The 21,635-nt window shown below is 41.2% G+C and overlaps 1 protein-coding gene across 2 annotated transcripts in view; it reads left to right on the top strand.

Annotated features, from left to right (window-relative positions):
* Positions 1–21,635, top strand: part of MMP16 (matrix metallopeptidase 16) — a 259,480-nt gene that overhangs the window by 198,084 nt on the left and 39,761 nt on the right. For both annotated transcript variants that reach the window (XM_056522300.1, XM_056522301.1), the window contains 2 exons: positions 4,317–4,478; positions 13,841–14,061. In XM_056522300.1, the coding sequence (XP_056378275.1) occupies positions 4,317–4,478; positions 13,841–14,061 (383 nt within the window). The remainder of the gene's footprint in view (positions 1–4,316; positions 4,479–13,840; positions 14,062–21,635) is intronic.

The following is a 21,635-nucleotide window of genomic DNA, read 5'->3' as shown; positions in this document are numbered from 1 at the left end:
GAGATTAGGAGCACTCCATTTAAGAAATCTGGGAACCAGAAATCATACTGATTGATTGGGGATCAGATACTTATTTCAAAAACTTAGTAAAATGCAAATTGATTTCTATTCGTACAAAAACAGCAGTAGATCAAATAATTTGTTTTTCCTTTGCTGTACATTGCATAATCACGTATCAGGGCGAGATGGCACCCCTAAGGCTGCTTTCACACTATAACCCCTTAAGGACGCAGGGTTTTTCCATTTTTGCATTTTCATTTTCATTTTTCCTCATCACCTTCTAAAAATCATAACTCTTTAAATTTTGCACATAAAATTCCATATGATGGCTTATTTTTTGCACCACTCTTCTACATTTTACCAAAAAATTCACGGCGAAACAGAAAAAAAAATCATTGTGCGACAAAATTGAAGAAAAAATTTCATTTTGTAACTTTTGGGGGCTTCCGTTTCTACGCAGTGCATTTTTCGGTTAAAATAACACCTTATCTTTATTTTGTAGGTCCATACAGTTAAAATGATACCCTACTTATATAGGTTGGATATTGTCGTACTTCGGAAAAAAAATCATAAGTACATGCAGGAAAATGTATACGTTAGAAATTCTAATAACTTTTTTTTATTTTTCAGCGTACGGGCTGGTATGAGGACTCATTTTTTTCCCTGTGTTCTGAAGTTTTTAGCGGTACCATTTTTGTATTGATCAGACTTTTTGATCGCTTTTTATTCATTTTTTAATGATAGAAAAAGTCACCAAAAATACACTATTTTGGACTTTGGAATTTTTTTGCGCGTACGCCATTGACCGCGCGGTTTAATTAACAATATATTTTCATAGTTCGCACATTTCCACACGCGACGATACCACATATGTTTATTTTTATTTACACTTTTTTTTATGGGAAAAGGGGGGTCATTCAAACTTTGATTAGGGAAGGGGTTAAATGACTTTTGTTAACTTTTTTTTTCACTTTTTTTATGCAGTGTTATAGCTTCCATAGGGACCTATAACACTGCACACACTGATCTCTTACCCTGATCCCTGCAAAGCCATAGCTTTGCAAGGATCAACGAGATAGGGGCTCGATTGCTCAAGCCTGTAGCTCAGGCTTGAAGAAATCAAACGCCGTTCGGATGCGACAGAGCAAGGTAAGGGTTCTCCACTCGCGTTCTAGCTGATCGGGACAATGTGATTTTATCGCGATAGTCCCGATCAGCCCAACTGAGCTGCTGGGAAGCGTTTACCTTCATTTTTAGACGCAGCGATCAACGCGATCGCCGCGTCTAAAGGGTTAATAGTGCACAGCACAACGATCGGTGCTGTAAGCTATTAGCTCAGGGTCCCAGCTATCGTTAGCAGCCGTCCGACCCGGTGTGACCCCGTTTTAAACACCGGGACCGGGCGAGGGACAGACAAGTACGCCCTTCATCCTGAAGGAGATAAAATTCATCAATTCATCTATCATCAATTCATCTATCATATTCATATATCCATATGTCTGGCCCCACAGCACTTCTATTATCAAATGCTTTGGCAGCGCTATGAATGAAAAGTGTTCTACAACAGCACATCGGCCAGATGCGCTGCTGTAGAATACTTTTCATTCATAGCGCTGCCAAGGCATTTGATTTTAGAAGCACTGTTGGGGGACAGACATATGGATATATTAGCACCCGTTATTTAATCCGTTATTATACATCCGTTTTTACACTGAAAATTTACATTTAATAACGGATGAATGCTCATAGTGTGAAAGGAGCCTTAATCTTGTTCTTGCAGGATGGATATTGTCTTGATACCATCCAGTAGATCTGTTGTTGTTTTTTTTCTTAAGTATTACTTCTACTGCACCCCTAAATGATGATAGGATAAAGATGAATTGTTTGTCTCCCTATAGATATTTATGTGATCATAATAAAGCACGCTATTCACATTATGATGAAATTTAAGGGGGAAAAAAATGTCACCTTTTTGGAGTGCTGCATTGTACCTTTTGTTTTTTGTATCCAACCAGGATTTAGTGGACCTTGTCCATATCTCTTTGCTTTTGCCCATGTGCTAGTGTCTCCTGAAGAACTCCACCTTTTAGAGAGTGCTGTTGCTAGCTACAATATATAGATAGATAGATAAACTGAAAAATGAGAAGCAGCAACACTCTGGGTAGTGTAAACGGCATTCGGGTGCTGTAGGTACACGGTCCCGGTTTGAGGGCCAAACGAAGTGTAGAACAAAAGACGACCAGAGCACTCAGATGAGGTGAGGAGTAGCTTTATTCCATCACCCAGGGGCGTACCTAGAGCATTTGGCACCAGTATACTATAAAGGATCTGTATAAAATGATTGTGATTATATACAGGACCATATGGCAGTAGATATCAGCTGTACACAGGATGTGTATACCATATAAGTGATTACAGTTACATTTTGGGACTCACAATTACGTATTTTCTGATCAGCGGCGCCCTCTTTCCTTTTCTTCTCCGTCCGGATAAGACCGACATGTGGATCTCTTAACATCTGCAGGAAAAACATGTCACACACTGCATATATTCAGTGCCCTCCTCTACACAATCTTTCCATCTATAGGCCCACAAACTGTAATAATACCCTCCTTGGTGTCCTGCACAGTTAAAGGTAGGTAGCCAGGTAACCCCCTCTTTCCCATAGGTATATGCAGAGTTACACCCCCCCCCTTTGCTATAGGTATATGCAGAGCTACCCCCCTTTTTCCCATAGGTATATGCAGAGTTACACCCCCTCTTTCCCATAGGTATATGCAGAGCTACACCCCCCCCCTCTTTCCCATAGGTATATGCAGAGTTACACCCCCCTCTTTCCCATAGTTATATGCAGAGTTACACCCCCCTCTTTCCCATAGGTATGTACAGAGCTACACCCCCCTCTTCCCCATAGGTATATGCAGAGCTGCACCCCCCCTTCCCCATAGGTATATGCAGAGCTACACCCCCCCCTCTTCCCCATAGGTATATGCAGAGCTACACCCCCCCTTCCCCATAGGTAAATGCAGAACTACACCCCCCTCTCCCTCCCTTTCCCATAGGTATATGCAGAGCACCTCCCCTCTCCCTCCCTTCCCTATAGGTATATGCAGAGCACCCCCCTCTCCCCCCTTCCCTATAGGTACAGTATATGCAGAGTCCCCCCCTCCCCCCCCCTTCCCTATAGGTACAGTATATGCAGAGCCCCCCCTCTCCCCCCCCCCCTTCCCTATAAGTATATGCAGAGCACCCCCCCCTATAGGTATAGGCAGGGTTAAAAAAAAAAAGAAAAGGATGCTCACCTGATATCCTACGCAGCGATCTCAGCAGTAGGGGTCGCGTCTTCTCCCCTCCACAGTACAGGCGCCGATGAGTGACGTCATCGGCGCCTGTACTGCGTGCTACGTCTCCTCTGTGTAGCTGCAGATGCGGCTCACACAGAGGGGACGCCTTCTCCTGTATGTGCGTGTATCGCGCTTACAGGAGAATGTAGCACTGTCTGCTGGGGATCTGGGACGAGCGTCCCGGACCTCAGCAGCTGCGGCGGCGGCGGGTCAATCCGCCCCTGGCACCCCCCTTGAGAGTGGCACCCGGGGTGGGCCGCCCCCCCCCCCTTGGTACGCCACTGCCATCACCACATGGCTGGCGACGTTTTGGCTACACAATTGCAGCAATTATCAAGCGATGATAATGGCTGCAATTGCGTGACCGAAACGTCGCCAGCCGTGTGGTGATGGAATAAAGCTACTCCTCACCTCATTTGTGAGTGCTCTGGTCGTCTTTTGTTCTAGATAGATAGAATTTATCATCTTTAACCATAACTAAAAAGACATTTCATATCAATGGTATCATTTTATGACCGTCCTTAAATAGAAGCGAGTTCAGTCAGCAAATGTGAAGGACGCTCAATAGTTTTCTTGCTATATGACTTGTCTCTATAATAAATGGCTTGTTCTACTCTACTAAACAGTCAGATATCTAACGCATCCATCTCAACCCTATAATAATTTACATGGTCAATATGTAATTTCTGTCAGGCAGTCAATTGCATTGTGTCATGTTTCCGCCATACATGTTGCTGGGCAGATCTGATTGTGCTTGTTTATTGGTCTGATCCCTGTTCTTATAAACCATTAATGACAACCTGGACTATGGGATTGTTGGTGCCTGTTCATGTGTTATACAATTACTGCAGGAATTCTTCCTTCCCCCTGTTTTGTAGCCGGTGAAGTATTATCTGCATTGTTTATGAGAGGTTAATTACATTATTGATCACAATCTTCGACAAAAATGTTCTCATTTGTTTTGTTCCGCAGGAAATGACCTATTTCTGGTGGCAGTACATGAATTGGGTCACGCTTTAGGATTGGAACACTCCAATGACCCCACTGCTATAATGGCCCCTTTTTACCAGTACATGGAAACCGACAACTTCAAGCTACCTACTGATGATTTACAGGGAATCCAGAAGATATATGGTAAGACTTGATTCTCTACATATTCTACATTGTCCATACAAACTAAAACACCCTAGATATTTGGGATTGACATACAAAAAGTCAACCCCCATGTGGCGGAATTGTTATGTCTGAAATTATTACAGATTTCTTTACTTTTTTGCATTAGTTTATTATTTTCTATATAAATCCAATGATTTTGTATTGACCAGTGATGCAGCCAATGGCTCCATTACATAACTGTACATCACATTCAGCCAGAGCCTAGTCAAGGGATAAGCACATATAACTTTTTATTTACAAACTTGTATTTTTGCTGATATTTTCCCATATATTTCATTCATAAAGTCCTCAGAACCTTTAACTTTTTTGACATTTTGTAATAATACACCTTGTGCTTAAAAAATTAATGAAGAAATAAAAATACTGTATATATATATATATATATATATATATATATATATATATATATATCACATTTCCCCCCGTTGTACTGCACTTATTACTCCATAATGACAAAGTTAACAGATGTTAGAAATCTTTGCTAATTTATCAAAAAGGACAACAAAAAGTATTGCATCAACATAAGTATTCAGACCCCTTACTCAGTAATTATTTAAAGCCCCTTTGGCAGTGATTCCAGCCTCCAGTCTACTTGGGGATGAGGCCACAAGGTTTACACTTCTGGATTTGGAGATTTTCTGCCATTATTCTCTGCAGATCCTCTCAGGCTCTGTCAGGTTGGATCGGAACCATCAGTCATTTTCAAGTCTCTCCAGAGATGTTCTATTAGGTTCAAGTTAGGGCTTTGCTTGGGCCACACAAGAACATTCACACAGTTGTACCTAAGCTGCCGTACTTCTGTGTTGTCTTGGCTGTGTGTTTAGGGTCATTGTCATGGAAGGGGGACCTTCTAGTCAGTCTCAGGTCCAGAGCACTCTGGATCAGGTTTTTATTAAAAACATATTTGTACTTTGCTCCATTTTTCCTTAACCCTCACTAGTCTCCCTGTCTCAGCTGATGCTGCCACCATGCTTCACTGTAGGCCTGGTATTTGTGAGGTGAGGAGCAACTGGTTTCCTTCAGACTTGACACTTAGAATTGTGACCAAAAAGTTCTTGGCTTCATCAGACCAGAGAATCTTCTTTCTCATGAGAGTCTAAGGGTCCATTAGGTTTTTTTTGCAAATTCCAGGCGGCTTTCATGTGTCTCCTACTGAGGTGAGTCTACTTTCCAGCCACTCCCATATGGAGGTTTCTCCCATCTGCTTACAGGATCTTTGGCCAGAGTGACCATTGGGTTCTTGATCATCTCTCTAAGGCTGAGTTCACATCACGTTTTCAGCCATCCGGGACCGCATGCCGCCCGTATGTAATTCATTTCAATGAGCCGACCTGAGTGAAACGCTGACTCGTCGGCTCATTTTTGCCCCGTATGCGATTTTCCACCGGACCTAAAACCGTGGTCCACTTTTCAAGAGTATAAAACTTATATACTTAAAGGGGTACTCCACCCCTTGACATATTATCCCCTGTCCAAAGGATAGGGGATAGGATGTCTGATCGTGGGGGTCCCACCACTGGGGACCCCCACGATCTAGGCTGCTGCACCTTGCTGTCATCACTGCACATAGCAAACTCTCTCTGTGCGTAATGACGGGCGATACAGGGGCCAGAGCATTGTGACGTCATGGCTCCGCACCTTGTGATATCACAGCCCGCCCCCTTAATGCAAGTCTATGGGAGGGGGCATGACGGCCACCACGCCCCCTCCCATAGACTTGTATTGAGGGGGCAGAACGTGATGTCACAAGGGGGCGGAGCTGTGATGTCACAATTCTCCAGCCCCGTCATTACGCACAGAGCGAGTTTGCTCTGTGCAGTGATGACAGCGGGATGCTGCAGCCTAGATAGCGGGGGTCCCCAGCGGCAGGACCCCGGCAATCAGACATCTTATCCCCTATCCTTTGGATAGGGGATAAGATGTCTAAGGGCAGAGTACCCCTTTAATAGACTAAACATAATCTTCAGGTCTCTATGTTTGGCCTATTTGCCATAATGCTTTTAAATCCTGTAAAAAAAAAAAAAGTATATGCTCGCAAAATAAACTGAATGTCACAATTCTGACATATACCGGTACCTCTGACCTAACGCTAAAACATTTTGTGAATGGACCCTTAATCTTTTGCAAAAGTAAACCCATTTGCAGCCATATTGTCTTTCACTTTTGCATTGTCTTCTCTTGTGGTAGTTAAACTGCTGCTTTTTTATTGGCACTTTTGCCACCACAATGCGAAAAAAGAAAAATGCTAATATCTCTGTATGTAAAAAGAAATATAATAACAGATTGATAAGAATTGACTAATATACATACGTATATATATATATATATATATATATATATATATATATGTGGCTGTTCCTCGGTTCAGCCATAGCCGTAGCACTGCTGGTAAAGATATGACTTCAGCTCGAAAGAACTGGATGACAAATTCGATTCTGCTACATCCTCACTATGTTTTCTGTTCTTCCTCCAGACGTTGAAGGAACAGACTGGTTTATTTGTCCTGCGTGTAGGTGTCTGAGGTGGCGGGAGTCATTTCTAGTGGGAGTCATGTCTGTTGATATCATTTTGTACAAACAGTTCTAGGTTCTTCGTGATTTTGCTCTCCCTTTATTTCTTAGTAAAACATTTCACATTTCCAGCAGACTGCGTACCTCACATGTAAATAAAAGCCAATTGGAGTCTGAACCCAAAATGGATTTCTCAAGCGTTAATGAATCGCGGTCTGTTACAGAATAGTAATACACTGTGTTATCTGGGACGTGTCGCCCCTGCACTACATTCTAATGGGGCACTTCCTAGAACTGGACCACTGAGGGGCATTGATACGCTGTTTGTTGACCGTTTTCTTGGTGAAACACTATCCCAGCTACAGAGCCGAAATCCCATCCCTAGAGACACAGCTGGATGAGCATTTAGATTGGCCCTGGCCTTGGGCGTGTGGGGGGGAGGGGGGGTTGATGAAATCCTTTGCTTAGGAAACGTATGATAAAGATTTGCTGACAACACTTTGGCTCCTATTAATACGCTCCATTATGATAACTTACCTCGCTTTTCGTATAAAACCTTTTTATTTCCACGTTCACTTTCTGATGAGTAAGTCGATTTCTTCAGATTTGCATTCACGAGAATCATTTTTTTAAAAGGTTGGCACCTGTACACTCGGAGAAAAAATGGCTGCTGTCATCGCTTTCTGCTGACAGGTCACTTATGACGGAGAATATACTACTGTTTCCAGGACCGGGAGATGGTGCATTGATATTACTATCAGTGATTGGATCATTGGCAGGAATAGAGCTGATCCTGATATTTGTAATGGGGATGAATTATTACAAATGTAATTCCATCCATTGGAGAGAAATAAACAAAGATGGTTTCCATAATGGGAATCTGTAAAGTTATTTACAGCTTTAATGTCTCCTTTTTACCGAGGGGACTGGGGTAGAATAGAAGTAGAATTCAGATGACACTGGGGGGGGGTATTTATACATTTTGCCTGTTGACAGTTTCTTTTTACCCTTTTTTTTTTTTTTTTCACTTTGGTTTTCGTGGACATGAAGCAAATTTATCATTTGGTGCAAGTTGTTAGTAATTTTGGCTCAAATGTTGAAATCAGCTGTTCACAGCGCCTTTTACACAGAACTTACCACCACAGAGGACGCGTATTTTACCCTGTAGAGCAGCCATTTCGGAGTCCCTCCTGCAGTTATATCAGCAAGCGACGTGAGTTATTTTCTTTTGTGGGGTTTATAGCCACCATGTGAAATGGATTTTATTTTCAACTTGGGTAGTTTTTTTTTGTTACTTTAGTGCAGTGGTCTTCAACCTGCGGACCTCCAGATGTTGCAAAACTACAATTCCCAGCATGCCCGGACAGCCGTTGGCTGTCCGGGCATGCTGGGAGTTGTAGTTTTGCAACATCTGGAGGTCCGCAGGTTGGAGACCACTGCTTTAGTGCTTACCTTTCCTGAACCTGTGTGGCCATGTCCAATGCTGGCTCAACGGAGGGTGAAGGTTCCTCAGAGACAACTATGTCGCAGGATAGTTTTGAGCAGCCCTGGAGGCGTCGCTGCTTTCACAAACAAAAATGTTTTAATGTATTTTGACGCCTTTACATTTTCTGACATTGCTAAGTGTGTTTTCCATGTGCAAAATTTCTTGGCGGTGAATTGCGCCAAAAAAAACCTAAAGGCGCAAAATTGCGCCAAAGATCGAATGGCGCAAATGGTGAATTACTGACTAAAGTTAAAATCACACACAGGAACGTGTGATTTTGAGAAAGTTGTAAAAATGACAGTGGAGAAGATGCGCCAAACTTTGGCAAAAAAAGACACTACGCCAAAGTATTGCGCCAAAGTTACGTGAAAAAAAACACATAAATCCTTTGATAAATACCCCCATAGAGTGCACTATAGACTACAGCACCTAATTGAATTTGCTATCCTGCTGTAAAACATTGGCAGAATTCCTCTTATTGCATTAAAGGGGTACTCCGGTGCTTAGACATCTTATCCCCTATCCAAAGGGGGTGTGACAGCTATCACGCCCCCTCCCGTAGGCTTTCATTGAGGGGCGGAGCGTGATATCACACGGGGGCGGGGGTGTGACGTCACACGCCGCCAGGTAGTTGCCGGTAATCAGTCCCGGAGCGAACACGCTTCGGGGACTGATTACAAACAGGGTGCCGCGTACATGATCCCGGAGGTCCCCAGCGGCAGAACTCCCGCAATTAGGCATCTTATCCCCTATCCTTTGGATAGGGGATAAGATGTCTAAGCACCGAAGTACCCCTTTAATTTAATCTTTATGTTGAAGTGGATCTGTCAGCATGGCATGGCGTGGCCAGGGCTGTATTTTGCATTAGGCACCTGAGGGCAGCACTTCAAGTAGTTTCTGCCATGCTGTGCCCAGGAATAAGAAAATACTTTTTACTGCTTTGGGAGAATCCACATGGGTCAGAACAGGTCAAATTTTACCCGTAAATCTAAACGTAAATCTATTTGTGGAACCATTCAAAGGGTATGTTCACATGGCGGGATTTCCGTAATTCTGCTGAGATTCCATTTAGCAAAGCCTCCGTTTTATATTTTGGCAGAATGCAAAAAGCTGAATTTCTGCGACGAAATGCCCCCCCCCCCCCCCCCCCCCTGCGGAAATTGTGCTGTCTGAATGGCACTGCCGAATCCCATTTAAATCAATTCTGCCATGTGAACTTGCCCAAATTGGATGTATTCAATGCGCAGGGCATCACATACCATACACACAGTCCCGGGTATGGTTACAGTCAAAAGGCTAAAAAGGCAAATTAGTAGTATAAATTTGTAATATTATTGGTGTCTATAGCAGACAACCCCAATTTTCCTTTGCACTTGTTTTAATAAATCTCCCCTGAAGTATGACAGAATTTGTTGGAATTATCTCTAAGCCGGCAGCTGTGTGTCGGAGTAAATCTTCACTTGACTTACCTGTAGATCAGTGGTCTCCAAACTGTGGCCCACCAGATGTTGCAAAACTACTCTCAGCATGCCCTGGACTGTCTGTTGGCTGTCCTGGCATGTTTGAAGTTGTAGTTCTACAATGTCTGGAGGGCAAAAATTTGGAGACCACTACTGTAGAGCATACACCTTCACCAGACCCATATTAAGGGGTACTTAAAGCGTACCTGTCATAGTGCAAAAAAAAAGAAAAAAGTTATATGTTACTCAGTACCTAATCCTGATCATGTACATATAATGTTTATGTGTCTCGGACATATATACCCAGAGATATAAGCATTTATCTGCTGGTGAGTTACTTTTTCATTGTGCAGGCTGGAGGGGGTGTGTCAGTCTGTCTCCCTCACAGGAGCAAGCCTGTGAAGTCAGCCAATCAGTACTCTCTACTCTGCAAACCTTTCCTCTCTGGTTTTATGCTGTGTCATGTTACACAGAGGAAGATGCTTGGAGCTTGCCTGCAGTAATCAGAAGACATTATGGTGAATTCATAACAGAATAAAATGTATAAATATAAGAATAGATCTTTATAAAATTAGTGCAAGGATTTTTTAGATAAAAGTACAGCATTTCTATGAATACATGTTCTATCTGTTTTATCTTCTCCTATTAAAGCTGGATGTTAATCAGCATAACTGTCACTGTGTGTGTCATTCATCTTTCACAGACTCCTGAATGTCTGATCAACTGCTTTGTCATTCAGGAGTCCGAGAAAGCTTTGACTATTTCAGCATGCTGGGAGTTGTAGTTTAGTAACAACCAAAGCTGCAATGTTTGTAAATAACTGTGTTAGAGCAGTGTTGCCTCCAGCTATTGTAAAACTACAGCTCCCAGCATGTCCACACATCCTTTATCTGTAGTTTTGCATACACTCAATAGAAATCTCCAATACTAGATACCGGTATGCTTTACGGCCGGTATCCAGTATGCAGTAAAATCTAGACTAGTCTGTCTGGCTAAAAGACAGGTGACCCCTAGTGGCGGCTATTTTGAGCTTGAATTTCAGGTGAAAATTGAAATTTTTTTAACAATGTGAAATGTATATTGTGAAATGTCATATTATAATGAGTCCTACAAAATATGAAAAGTTTTTAACAATGACAGTGCCTCTTTAAAGGATCTTCTGCCAGTTGGGGTATAACTGCCATACTTTTGTTTCCACATATTTTTATCATTATTATTATGATTGATATTCTTATTTTTATTATTATTATTATCATTATTTTTCAGATTTTTATTCTTTCCATTTTATACAGTTTCATATAACAACATAGATGGGGAACCAAATAAAATATTAGCCCTGGGGTCCATAAGCAGAATCTTTTAACCCCTTAAAGACCAATGATGTATATTTACGTCCTTGGCCGACTCCCGCGATATAACGCCGGGTCACACGGTGACCACGTGTCATATCGGGTTGGTCCTGGCATGTAACTCATGCCGGGACCCAGGGATAATAGCGCACGGTAATGATCGCCTTTTAGACGTGGTGTTCAAAGTTGCACACGCAAAAAAATTCCAAAATAGCGTGTTTTTGGTCACTTTTTATATCATGAAAAAATGAATAAAAAGCGATCAAAAAGTCCGATCAATACAAAAATGGTACAGCTAAAAACTTCAGATCGTGGTTCAAAAAATGAGCTCTCATACCGCCCTATACATGGTAAAATAAAAAAGGTAAAGGGGTCGGAAGATGACAATTTTAAACATATTAATTTTCCTGCATGTAGTTATGATATTTTCCAGAAGTCCGACAAAATCAAACCTATATAAGTAGGGTATCATTGTAACTTTTAATTTTAACTGTATGGACATACAGAATAAAGATAAGAGGTAATTTTTACTGAAAAATGTACTGCATAGAAACGGAAGCCCCAATAAGTTACAAAATGGCGTTTTTTTTTTTTTTTCAATTACATCGCACAATGATTTTTTTTTCCATTTTGCAGTAGATTTTTGGGTAAAATGACTGACGTCATTACAAAGTAGAATTGGTGGTGGAAAAAATAAGCCATCATATGAATTTTTAGGTGCCAAGTTGAAAGGGTTATGATTTTTAAAAGATGAGGAGGAAAAAACGAAAGGGCAAGAACGGAAAAACCCGTGGTGCTTAAGGGGTTAAGACACAATAAATATAGTGCTCTACTATTCCAGATAAATATATGTGCTCTTCTTCAGATAGAGGCAACAGGGACACATTTTTTACTATATCATAGCTACCAGTTATTTGTATTCTGGAGAAAGACCTTATTGTTGGGACTAAATTACCTGTTTTCAAAACTTAAAGGGGTTTTCCAGCACAAGGTTAGTATCACCTATTCACTAGATATGTAAAAAATACATTATTAAATCGATGGGGGTGAAACACTAGTACCCCGAACAGATTGCTACAAGAAGACCTGTTCCCTGTTCTCTCTGGTAACATTTATTTTTATTAACATTTATGCCCTCTTAAAGGGGTACTCCACTGCCCCGCCGTTCGGAACCTTTTTTTCTGAACACTGGGTGCGGGCTGCGGGGGTCGTGATGTCACGGCCATGCCCCTTGTGACATCACGTCATGCCCCCTCAATGCAAGTCTATGGGAGGGGGCGTGGCATCTGCCACGCCCCCTCCAATAGACTTGCATTGAGGGGACGTAATGTGACGTCATGAGGAGGCGTGGTTGTGAAGTCATGACCCCTGCAGCCCGCACCCAGTGTTCAGAACAAAATGTTCCGAACGCTGGGGTAGTGGAGTACCCTTTTAACTTCTGCTCCTCAGGTAAACATATTTTCTTGTTTAGGACTTAAAGCGTTACTGTCATTTTAGAAACTTTGCACCCCCCCCCCACCCAACATTCAGTCCACCATTTTGCAAGTGACAGGCTCCAAAGAGTATAATATAGTTTGCCTCCTGCACTAAGCTAAGATGGAGAGTGAAGCATTCTACCATGTTCTTCACTTGGATGTATCTAACAATTGGTGGGGGTCTCACAGTAGGTGAGGGAAGCATCTGGTCATCTGTGAGCAGGTAAGGAAGCAGCCATTCATCAGGCAGTCCAATGTCATCAGGGTTATGGTAGGCTGTTCTGAAGAGATGGGTTTTCATGTTACATTTCAAGGTCTTGATGGTGGAAAATTTTGGAGATGGGATGTGAGGTACAAATGAAGGGAGAGCACGGGAGGGAGTCTTAGGGGCGGTATCGGGGGATTACGTCAAAGATATATGAAGAGGACAGGTTGTGGACGGTCTTCTAAGCATAATAGCAATGGGATCACTTATTGTGACGAACACATTCCTACATATTGTGGTCCACACGACAAGAAGCGTGAAACATTTTATAAAGAAAGTTTTTTTTTTTTTTAGTTACAACAACATAAAAAAATTTAAAAAGAAAAGTAAAAGGGAAATGGATGGTCTCAATTTATTATCTCAATACAACTATGCATTAGCCATGCTTTTTAAATGCTTTTATTATTGGAATTTTTCAAGCTTTAATAATGATTTCCTTTATGAAAATTTTTGCATGTTTCATGTTTTATGAAGCTATTCTGTAAACATTAATGTAAACATTAATGTAAACATTCCGCTTACTTATTCTTTTTGACTCCCTTAGTTGTTCAGTAACAGAGTTCTCTCTATAGCATGACATTGCATACTTCTCCATATTGAAATTGCCAAAAATGTTGACATTTTAACTCCGCCCCTGAAAACATCTGAGAACTGCCCTAACGTAGCTGCATAATAAACTCCTTCTTTTGGGTGGTGTTTTCATGAATCCCACTTCTTTTGCTGCCTGACTATGTATGCTACTGTACTGCATTTATGTGTTATTTTTCCTTTCTAGGTCCTCCTGAAAAGATCCCTACACCAACAAAACCTCTTCCTACAGTGCCACCACATCGGCCTAACCCACCAGCAGATCCTCGTAAGAATGACAGACAACCTCGACCTCCTAGGCCTCCGAATGGAGGAGACAGGCCTTCTTATCCAGGAGTTAAGCCTAACATCTGCGATGGCAATTTTAACACCCTGGCTATATTACGCCGGGAAATGTTTGTCTTTAAGGTAAGGGTAATGTGTATTGAACTTCAGGGTTGTTTCATGACATACTCTACTCTAACATAGTGGTACACTTTCATCAATACTCGTTATAATTTCTTGGTGAAAAGTTCCAAAATGTCATGAAAAATTTTAACATTTTGAATTTTTCTAAAGTTGAAGTTCTCTGCTTGTAAGGAAAATGGACATTCCAAATAAATTCTATATTAATTCACATATACAATATGTCTATTTTATGTTGGCATCATAAAGTTGACATGTTTTTACTTTTGGAAGATACCAGAGGGCTTCAAAGTTCAGCAGCAATTTTCTAATTTTTCACAAAATTTTCTAAATCTTAATTTTTCAGGGACCAGTTCAGTTTTTTTGAGGGGCCTTCATATTAGAAATACCCCACAAATTACCCCATTATAAAAACTGCACCTCTCAAAGTATTCAAAATGACATTCAGAAAGTTTGTTAACCCTTTAGGTGTTTCACAGGAATAGCAGCAAAGTGAAGTAGAAAATTCAAAATCTTAATTTTTTACACTCACATGTTCTTAAAGACCCAGTTTTTGAATTTTTACAAGGGGTAAAAGGAGAAAAAGCCCCTCAAAATCTGTAACCCAATTACTCTCAAGAAAGGAAATACCTCATATGTGTATGGTAAGTGCTCTGTGAGTGCACTAGAGGGCTCAGAAGGGAAGGAGCGACAATCGGATTTTGGAGAGTGAATTTTGCTGAAATGGTTTTTGGGGGTCATGTCACATTTAGGAAGCCCCTATGGTGCTATAACAGCAAAAAAAAAAAAAAAAAAAACATGGCACACTATTTTGGAAACTACACCCTCAAGGCACGTAACAAGGTTTCCAGTGAGCCTTAAAGGGGTACTCCAGTGGAAAAATTTTATTTAATGAACTTGTGCCAGAAAGTTAAACAGACAGGAAATGATGTTCTTTTTTTATTTATTTTTTGTCTTGTCCATGCTGCTCTCTGCTGACACCTGATGTCCGTATCAGGAACTGTCCAGAGCAGGAGAAAATCCCCATTGCAAACCTATGCTGCTCTGGACAGTTCCTGACATGAACAGAGGTGTCAGCAGAGAGCACTGTGGACAAGACAAAAAAGAAATTAAAAAAGAACAGAATTTTCTCTGTAGCACACAGCTGCTAAAAAGTACTGGAAGGGTAAAGATTTTTTAATAGAAGTAATTTACAAATCTGTTCAACTTTCTGGCACCAGTTGACTTTTAAAGACCTAAAAAAAATGTTTTTCACCGGAGTACCCCTTTAACACCCCACAGGTGTTTGATGACTTTTCGGTAAAGACGTATGTGTAAACAAATTTTTTTTTTTCACTTAAATGCTGTTTTTTTTTTTTTCCTTCAAATTTACCATTTTTACAAGAGGTAATAGGAGAAAATGCGTGTCGCACTTAGGAAGCCCCTATGGTGCCGGAACAGCGGAAAAAAAGAAACACATGTCATACAATTTTGGAAACTACACCCCTCAAGGAATGTAACAAGGGGTATAGTGAGCCATAACACCCCACAGATGTTTGATAAATGTTCATTAAAGTGGGATGTGAAAAGGAAAAATTTGATTTTTTACACTAGAATGCTGGGGTTACCCCAAATTTTTCATTTTCACAAGTGGTAACAGGAGAAAATGTCCCCCACAATGTGTAAATACATTTTTTTGGGGTAAGAAAATGCTTCATATTTGGATGTTTACTGCTCTGCGGGTGCACACAAGGTCTCAAAAGAGCAGGAGCGCCATTCAGCTGTTGGCGAATTTTGCTGGAATCGGTCAGGGGTCTTGAGCGTTTACAGAGCTATAATTATGCCAGAACAGCGGGACCCCCCTCAGGTGTCATCATTTTGGAAACTACACCCCTCAAGGAATGTAACAAGGGGTACAGTGAGTATTTACACCTCACAGGTGTTTTGAACAGTGGCCCGTAAAATGGCAAAATAGTTTTTGTTTTTTTCAAAAATGTCGGTGTTACCCCAAATTTTTCATTTGCACAAAGGGTAATAGGAGAAAATGCCCCCCCCCCAAATGTTGTAACCCCATTGCTTCTGAGTATGGAAATACCCCATATGTGGACATAAAATGCTGTGCAGGCGCACTACAGAGCTCAAGAGTCATAGAGCTATGTTTGCATTTGAGGCCTCTGGCATATCAGTAGCTGATGTATACATATATGCAGCGGAAAATAACAAAAATAAACACCCACATGTTTCCATATTACAGACAGTACCCCCCCTGGGGAAGGTGTATAGGGGAGACTTGACATTTGTAACAGATAGGTGTTCCTGAAATGTATTTTCCAGGAATGAAAGGAGTGTACTATGGGGAAAATGGAGACCACTTTGTAAATCTGATTATAGGCAGGATCGCTTCGGGAGGGGGGGGGGGGAGCATGCCGCATTATCAGTATAATGGAAGCATTTCCGAATGGCCTTGAACCACTTCCGTGTCATGGCCAATACTGTAAAGTGGGGTCTGGTAGAGGATGTCCCCACACCAGTACTTCCTGACACATGTTTTTTTGACTAGGCCTATATGCAGCACGGGGCCCCAAAACGTCCTCATTTCAGCTGCATTCATGGCGTACCATCCTTTGGGCCTAGCTATAAACAATGGGCAATGAACTGTGTGGGGGATGTGTTAAGGGGGGGGCAGAGAAGTGTGTATGTGTGTGCTTGGGTGTAAACTATATAACGATGTGTGATTATAAGTCACACACCGTTAAATTTCAACAGAAAAAAAAACGCCAAAAAAAAAGGATGGCAAATTGCAGAAGATAGCCGGTGTGAATTCAGGACCCCCGTAGGCTTTTTCACGGGATGCCTGCTGAACGTTTTCAGCAGGCAACCCGGTCCTAGCGGCGGGGACCGGAATTCCCATGGGCATACAGGTACACCCTGGGTCCCTAAGTACCAGAGAGCCTGGGCGTACCTGTATGCCCTGTGTCCTTAAGTGGTTAAAAACGGAAAATTCCCAATATTCTCTGCGTGCTCTTTGTCTGCTCATAGCTTACATTGAGCTTAAAGGGGTACTCTGCCCCTAAACATCTTATCCCCTATAAGATCCCCTATGTCTGATCACGGGGGTCCCGCCACTGGGAACCCTCACCATCTCTGCTGCAGCATCAGAGACATCCGGTGCACAGAGCGAACTTTGCTCTGTGCCACATGGATGGTGATACGGGGAGGAGGCTCGTGATGTCACAGTCACGCTCCCTTGTGACGTCACGGCAATTGCATTGAGGGGGCATGACCATGACATCATGAGCGGGGCTTGGCCATGACGTCATGAGCGGGGTGCGGCCATGATGTCACGAGCCTCCGGCACTGCACCCGACGCTCTAAATGAATGCCGGGTGCAGCAGGGAGATCACGAGGGTCCCCAGCTGTGGGACCCCGCGATCAGACTTCTTATAGGGGATGAGATGTCTAGGGGCGGAGTACGCCTTTAATGAAGTGATCCCCTCTCAAAGTACCTTAGTGGAGAGAGCCTACACAAAGGAGCTTACAATCTAAATATTCCCCATTATTAACACAAAAACCAATAATGCACTCAGTTTTTTACAGAGTTTTGAGTGTTTGTTTTTACTTCTTATGATGGAAAAGCAAAGTGACTTTCTGTGAAGGGTAAACCGTCTTGGGGGTATTTTTTGGAGATGTTGTTTTAACATTATGATGTACTCAGCAATGAGCTTCTTCCCTGTGGCATCTCGTGCTCTTTGTCAGACACCAAATACATTGAGGCTCAACCCTATGGGAGGAAATTAACACTAGAAATATCCACAAGCCTCACATGAAAATATATAAAATGTGGCAGCTGCAGTAGCCCAGGCTACAAAGCGCTAACCTAATGGAATACAAGAGCAGTATTTGATCTAAGATTTGTGTCACAATGTAACTAATGAAATTGCTTTTGTTATTTTTTTTGTTTAAAAAAATCCCTAATAACACCCGTAGTTCCAATACAGTCTTTACATCAGAGGACAACAGCATTGGGCATATTTTATTTTGTGTAGTCGTATGTCTTAAAGAACTTCTCCCACGGATAGGTGAACACTTGATTCAAAAAATCTTGAATGCAGTCTGAAAGGGAACTAGTGTTAAATGGAAGGTGTCCTTACTGGAGAATTTTTTTCCTGATTAGAGCCATATTGCCAGATCTTCTGCTCCATTAACAGCATTTAGAGAGATGCTTTACAGCAGCCACATGGACCATAGAAAACAATAGTTTGCTGCTGCCTTGTTGACTTCTATGAAACAGTTTTCTAGCCTTGCTCTTGGACCTCTGTAGAGGACACTAGGAAAATGAAGAGAGGAGGGAAGTTGTTTGACCATCACATATTGTGAATGGTGGGTCCAGTGTTATCTATATATAGGTGTTACCTTTCTTTGTAATTCAGCCTATAATTATAATAACTACAAGTCCAAAAAGTGAACACGGTCCTATAAACTGGAGTTGTGCTCTCTTTTTTTGGTCTAAAGGAGAGGTTGTGGAGGTGATGAGATATTAGCTTAGATACCTCTGCCACTATCCTCAAAAGAATGATGATGATCATCACTTGGGTGTGGGGGCTTGGCCAAACGACTTTGTCCTGTCACTTGAGCATTGTTTGGATCCCACCATCAGGTCTGTTGTATTTAGAGGTCTGGGGTCTTCTGATGTATTTTAAGGCCTGGTCTGGGATCAGATGTAGAGGTCTGATGTACTTAGAGGTCTGTTGTCCGAAGCATTAAATAATGGGAAAAAATGGCTAACCCATGTTCCTTTGAAACTTTTGTAACTTAGGGTCGACACAATATATTGTAGACCTTGACCCTGGTGTAAACTTGGTGAGGTGTGCACAAGGGAAGCAGTCCAGACACAGATGTAACTAGCACAGGGTTGACAGTACTTCAGATGGATGTGTGCAAATTGGTCATAGTTCTCTTTAAGTGTTTTATTAGCAGTATACTGACAAGGAAAGTCTCTAGGCTGAACACACTTTACTGTTGCTAGCAATGAAGCATACACAGTCCAATGATGATAACTCTTTACAAAGAAGGGCCTACACTGGTTTACTATCTGTGGAGAAGATAATTAAGAAGACTTATATTGATGGTTTTGGGTATTACAATTTACTATTGCAGGGCTGAAGATACATATGGTGAAGTTTAGGCAACACAGCACTAACTCCATCTGGAAGCCCCAAAAGAGTTTAGTGATTGCAGAAGAGTACTTGTTTAGCTATTCCCTCTTCTGGCTAGATGGTTCTTGCTCTCAAAGCAGGAACATAGTACTTGAGATAAATTGCCCTCTGGTGTGGACTGGAGACAATTGTGAGTTAAACCCTTCTGAAATACAATAGTACTCTGATCACTATGACCAATACAGATCTGACCTAGGTGAATTTTAGCAACAGGAAATGGCACTCTCCCTGCGCTCTGACTTGGAAGCAGAGGGGTCATGTAGGAAAAGACTCTAGGGCTACTGGGGACAGAGGAGGTATTGCTAGAACCGCTGAATCTCTTCTTTATTGGCCAGCGATCAAAATGTGCATGTTAGCAACAGTGAAGGTTTCCCAAGAACCACTAAAATAATTTTCTTAAGGTTAAGAGCATAAACAGGTTAATGTACATGATCCTGATGGCAGATTTCCTTTAAAGGCGTACTCCAGTGGAAAACATTTTTTTTTTTTATCAACTGATGCCAGAAAGTTAAACAGATTTGTAAATTACTTCTATTAAATAATCTTAACCCTTCCAATACTTAGCTACTGTATGCTCCACAGGAAGTTATTTTCTTTTTGCATTTCTTTTCTGTCTGACCACAGTGCTCTCTGCTGACACCTCTGTCCAGATCAGGAACTGTCCAGAGCAGGAGCAAACCTCTCCTGCTCTGGACAGTTCCTGACAAGGACAGAGGTGTCAGCAGAGAGCAGAGAGTAATTTACAAATCTGTTTAATTTTCTGGCACAAGTTGATTAAAAAAAAAAAAAAAAAAGGTTTTCCAATGGAGTACCCCTTTAAAGAGAGCCATGCAACAACTAAATACCTTAGTAGCTGTGAGACTGTAGTAGGACATTGCAGAATGGTATAGCTCCCCCTTGTGGTTATGGCAAACAGGCATCATTTTACAATTTTTCTCCCTCAAAAGGTTTATCACTATATAGGTAGGTAGATTGGTTGATTGGTAGGGTTTTGACCACTGGAACCCTGATCAGATACTCATTACCTACCCGGTGGAATGGTGATAAATTCTAATCTTGGGATAATCCCTATAAATTCCACCTGTCTTTTTTTTTTTTTTTTATAACATAGGTCATTTCATTGTACCAGGGCTACCTTACACCATACATGAACTACATGACGCCCCTACAATCTCTGCAGAATCAAGACAGAATTTATATGAGGAGATTCCTGCCCGGTACAAATCCTTACATGAGTAATTCCCATTACAGTAATATTGAATCCTTTAACTCTTATAATATTTCATAGCAGTTCAGGATTTCGAGTAATATCTATGGTGCACAGAGGTGTCCATATTTCTGGCTATGTGGATAAAACACACTGCATTTTGTGAATCAATATTCAATTACTTATGGTTGCAATATTTCAGATTAATTAAGAATATTGATGCAGAGCTCTGGGTCTAAGCATTAACATTTCACTACTAAATATGCAATGTAGTAAAGCTTTACTTAGAACACCATTTCATTTTCATAGTGGCTTTTTATGTTCCTAGATACTGAATGTGTCCTATTTTATAAATAATAAAATGTAGACATATTTAAATTCACACTTTGTGGTTATAAAATGAGCTCTCCCAGCATATACATTAACAGTTGGTCTGCTTTATGGGTTGCTTATTTTTAAGGGACCATCTGTATTTTAACCCCTTGGCGACAGGCATTGAAATGGTGCTGCTACCCATAGACATAGCACATTCTGCTGTAGATGAGCAGCAGAGCATTATGGAATTACTGCATGTCCTTGTCAGTAGGCTGTTTGTGCTTATCAGTCAGTGGTCTCACTTACAACAATCACTCCAATTGCCAGGTCAATTCTGACCAGCCAATTGCAGCAGTAGTTTGTTGTGATTGGTTGGTCTATACAGTAATCCTCCTATCACCCTAAAATCCTGCTCTCTTACCCCATTCCACCTCACTGTATGCGTCCAGCTGACCCTACTACTGATTAGTGACACACATTACTGATCAAAAGCTTTTTTCTTTTTTGCACAAAAATATTTTATTTATTTATTTATTTTAGCTTTTTTTTTTTACTGTTCCAGTCTCAATTTACTGTAGTCACTAGTCTACAGTTTTATTCTACATTTACAGAAGTAACATGTTACGCTACAGTTTTATTCTACACTTACTGTTATAACTTTTTATATTACAGTTTTTTATTTAACAAATAGCATTAAAAATTGTTAATATCTTTAATCTGATTCTGGTTCTGGACTTATAGTAGAGCAGTTTGTTTGGAAAAAAAACTATTTTTATTCTTTTCAGTTATCAGTCGACAGTATATCTATATTGCTACAGCCCAAACAGGCAAGCATTTATATATTTTTTATTTTTTTATTA

The sequence above is a fragment of the Hyla sarda genome, chromosome 5 (assembly GCF_029499605.1).
Source record: "Hyla sarda isolate aHylSar1 chromosome 5, aHylSar1.hap1, whole genome shotgun sequence".
NCBI classification, from domain to species: domain Eukaryota; kingdom Metazoa; phylum Chordata; class Amphibia; order Anura; family Hylidae; genus Hyla; species Hyla sarda.
The sequence above is the reverse complement of the archived record's forward strand: the minus strand, read 5'-3'. Positions and strand labels throughout refer to the sequence as shown.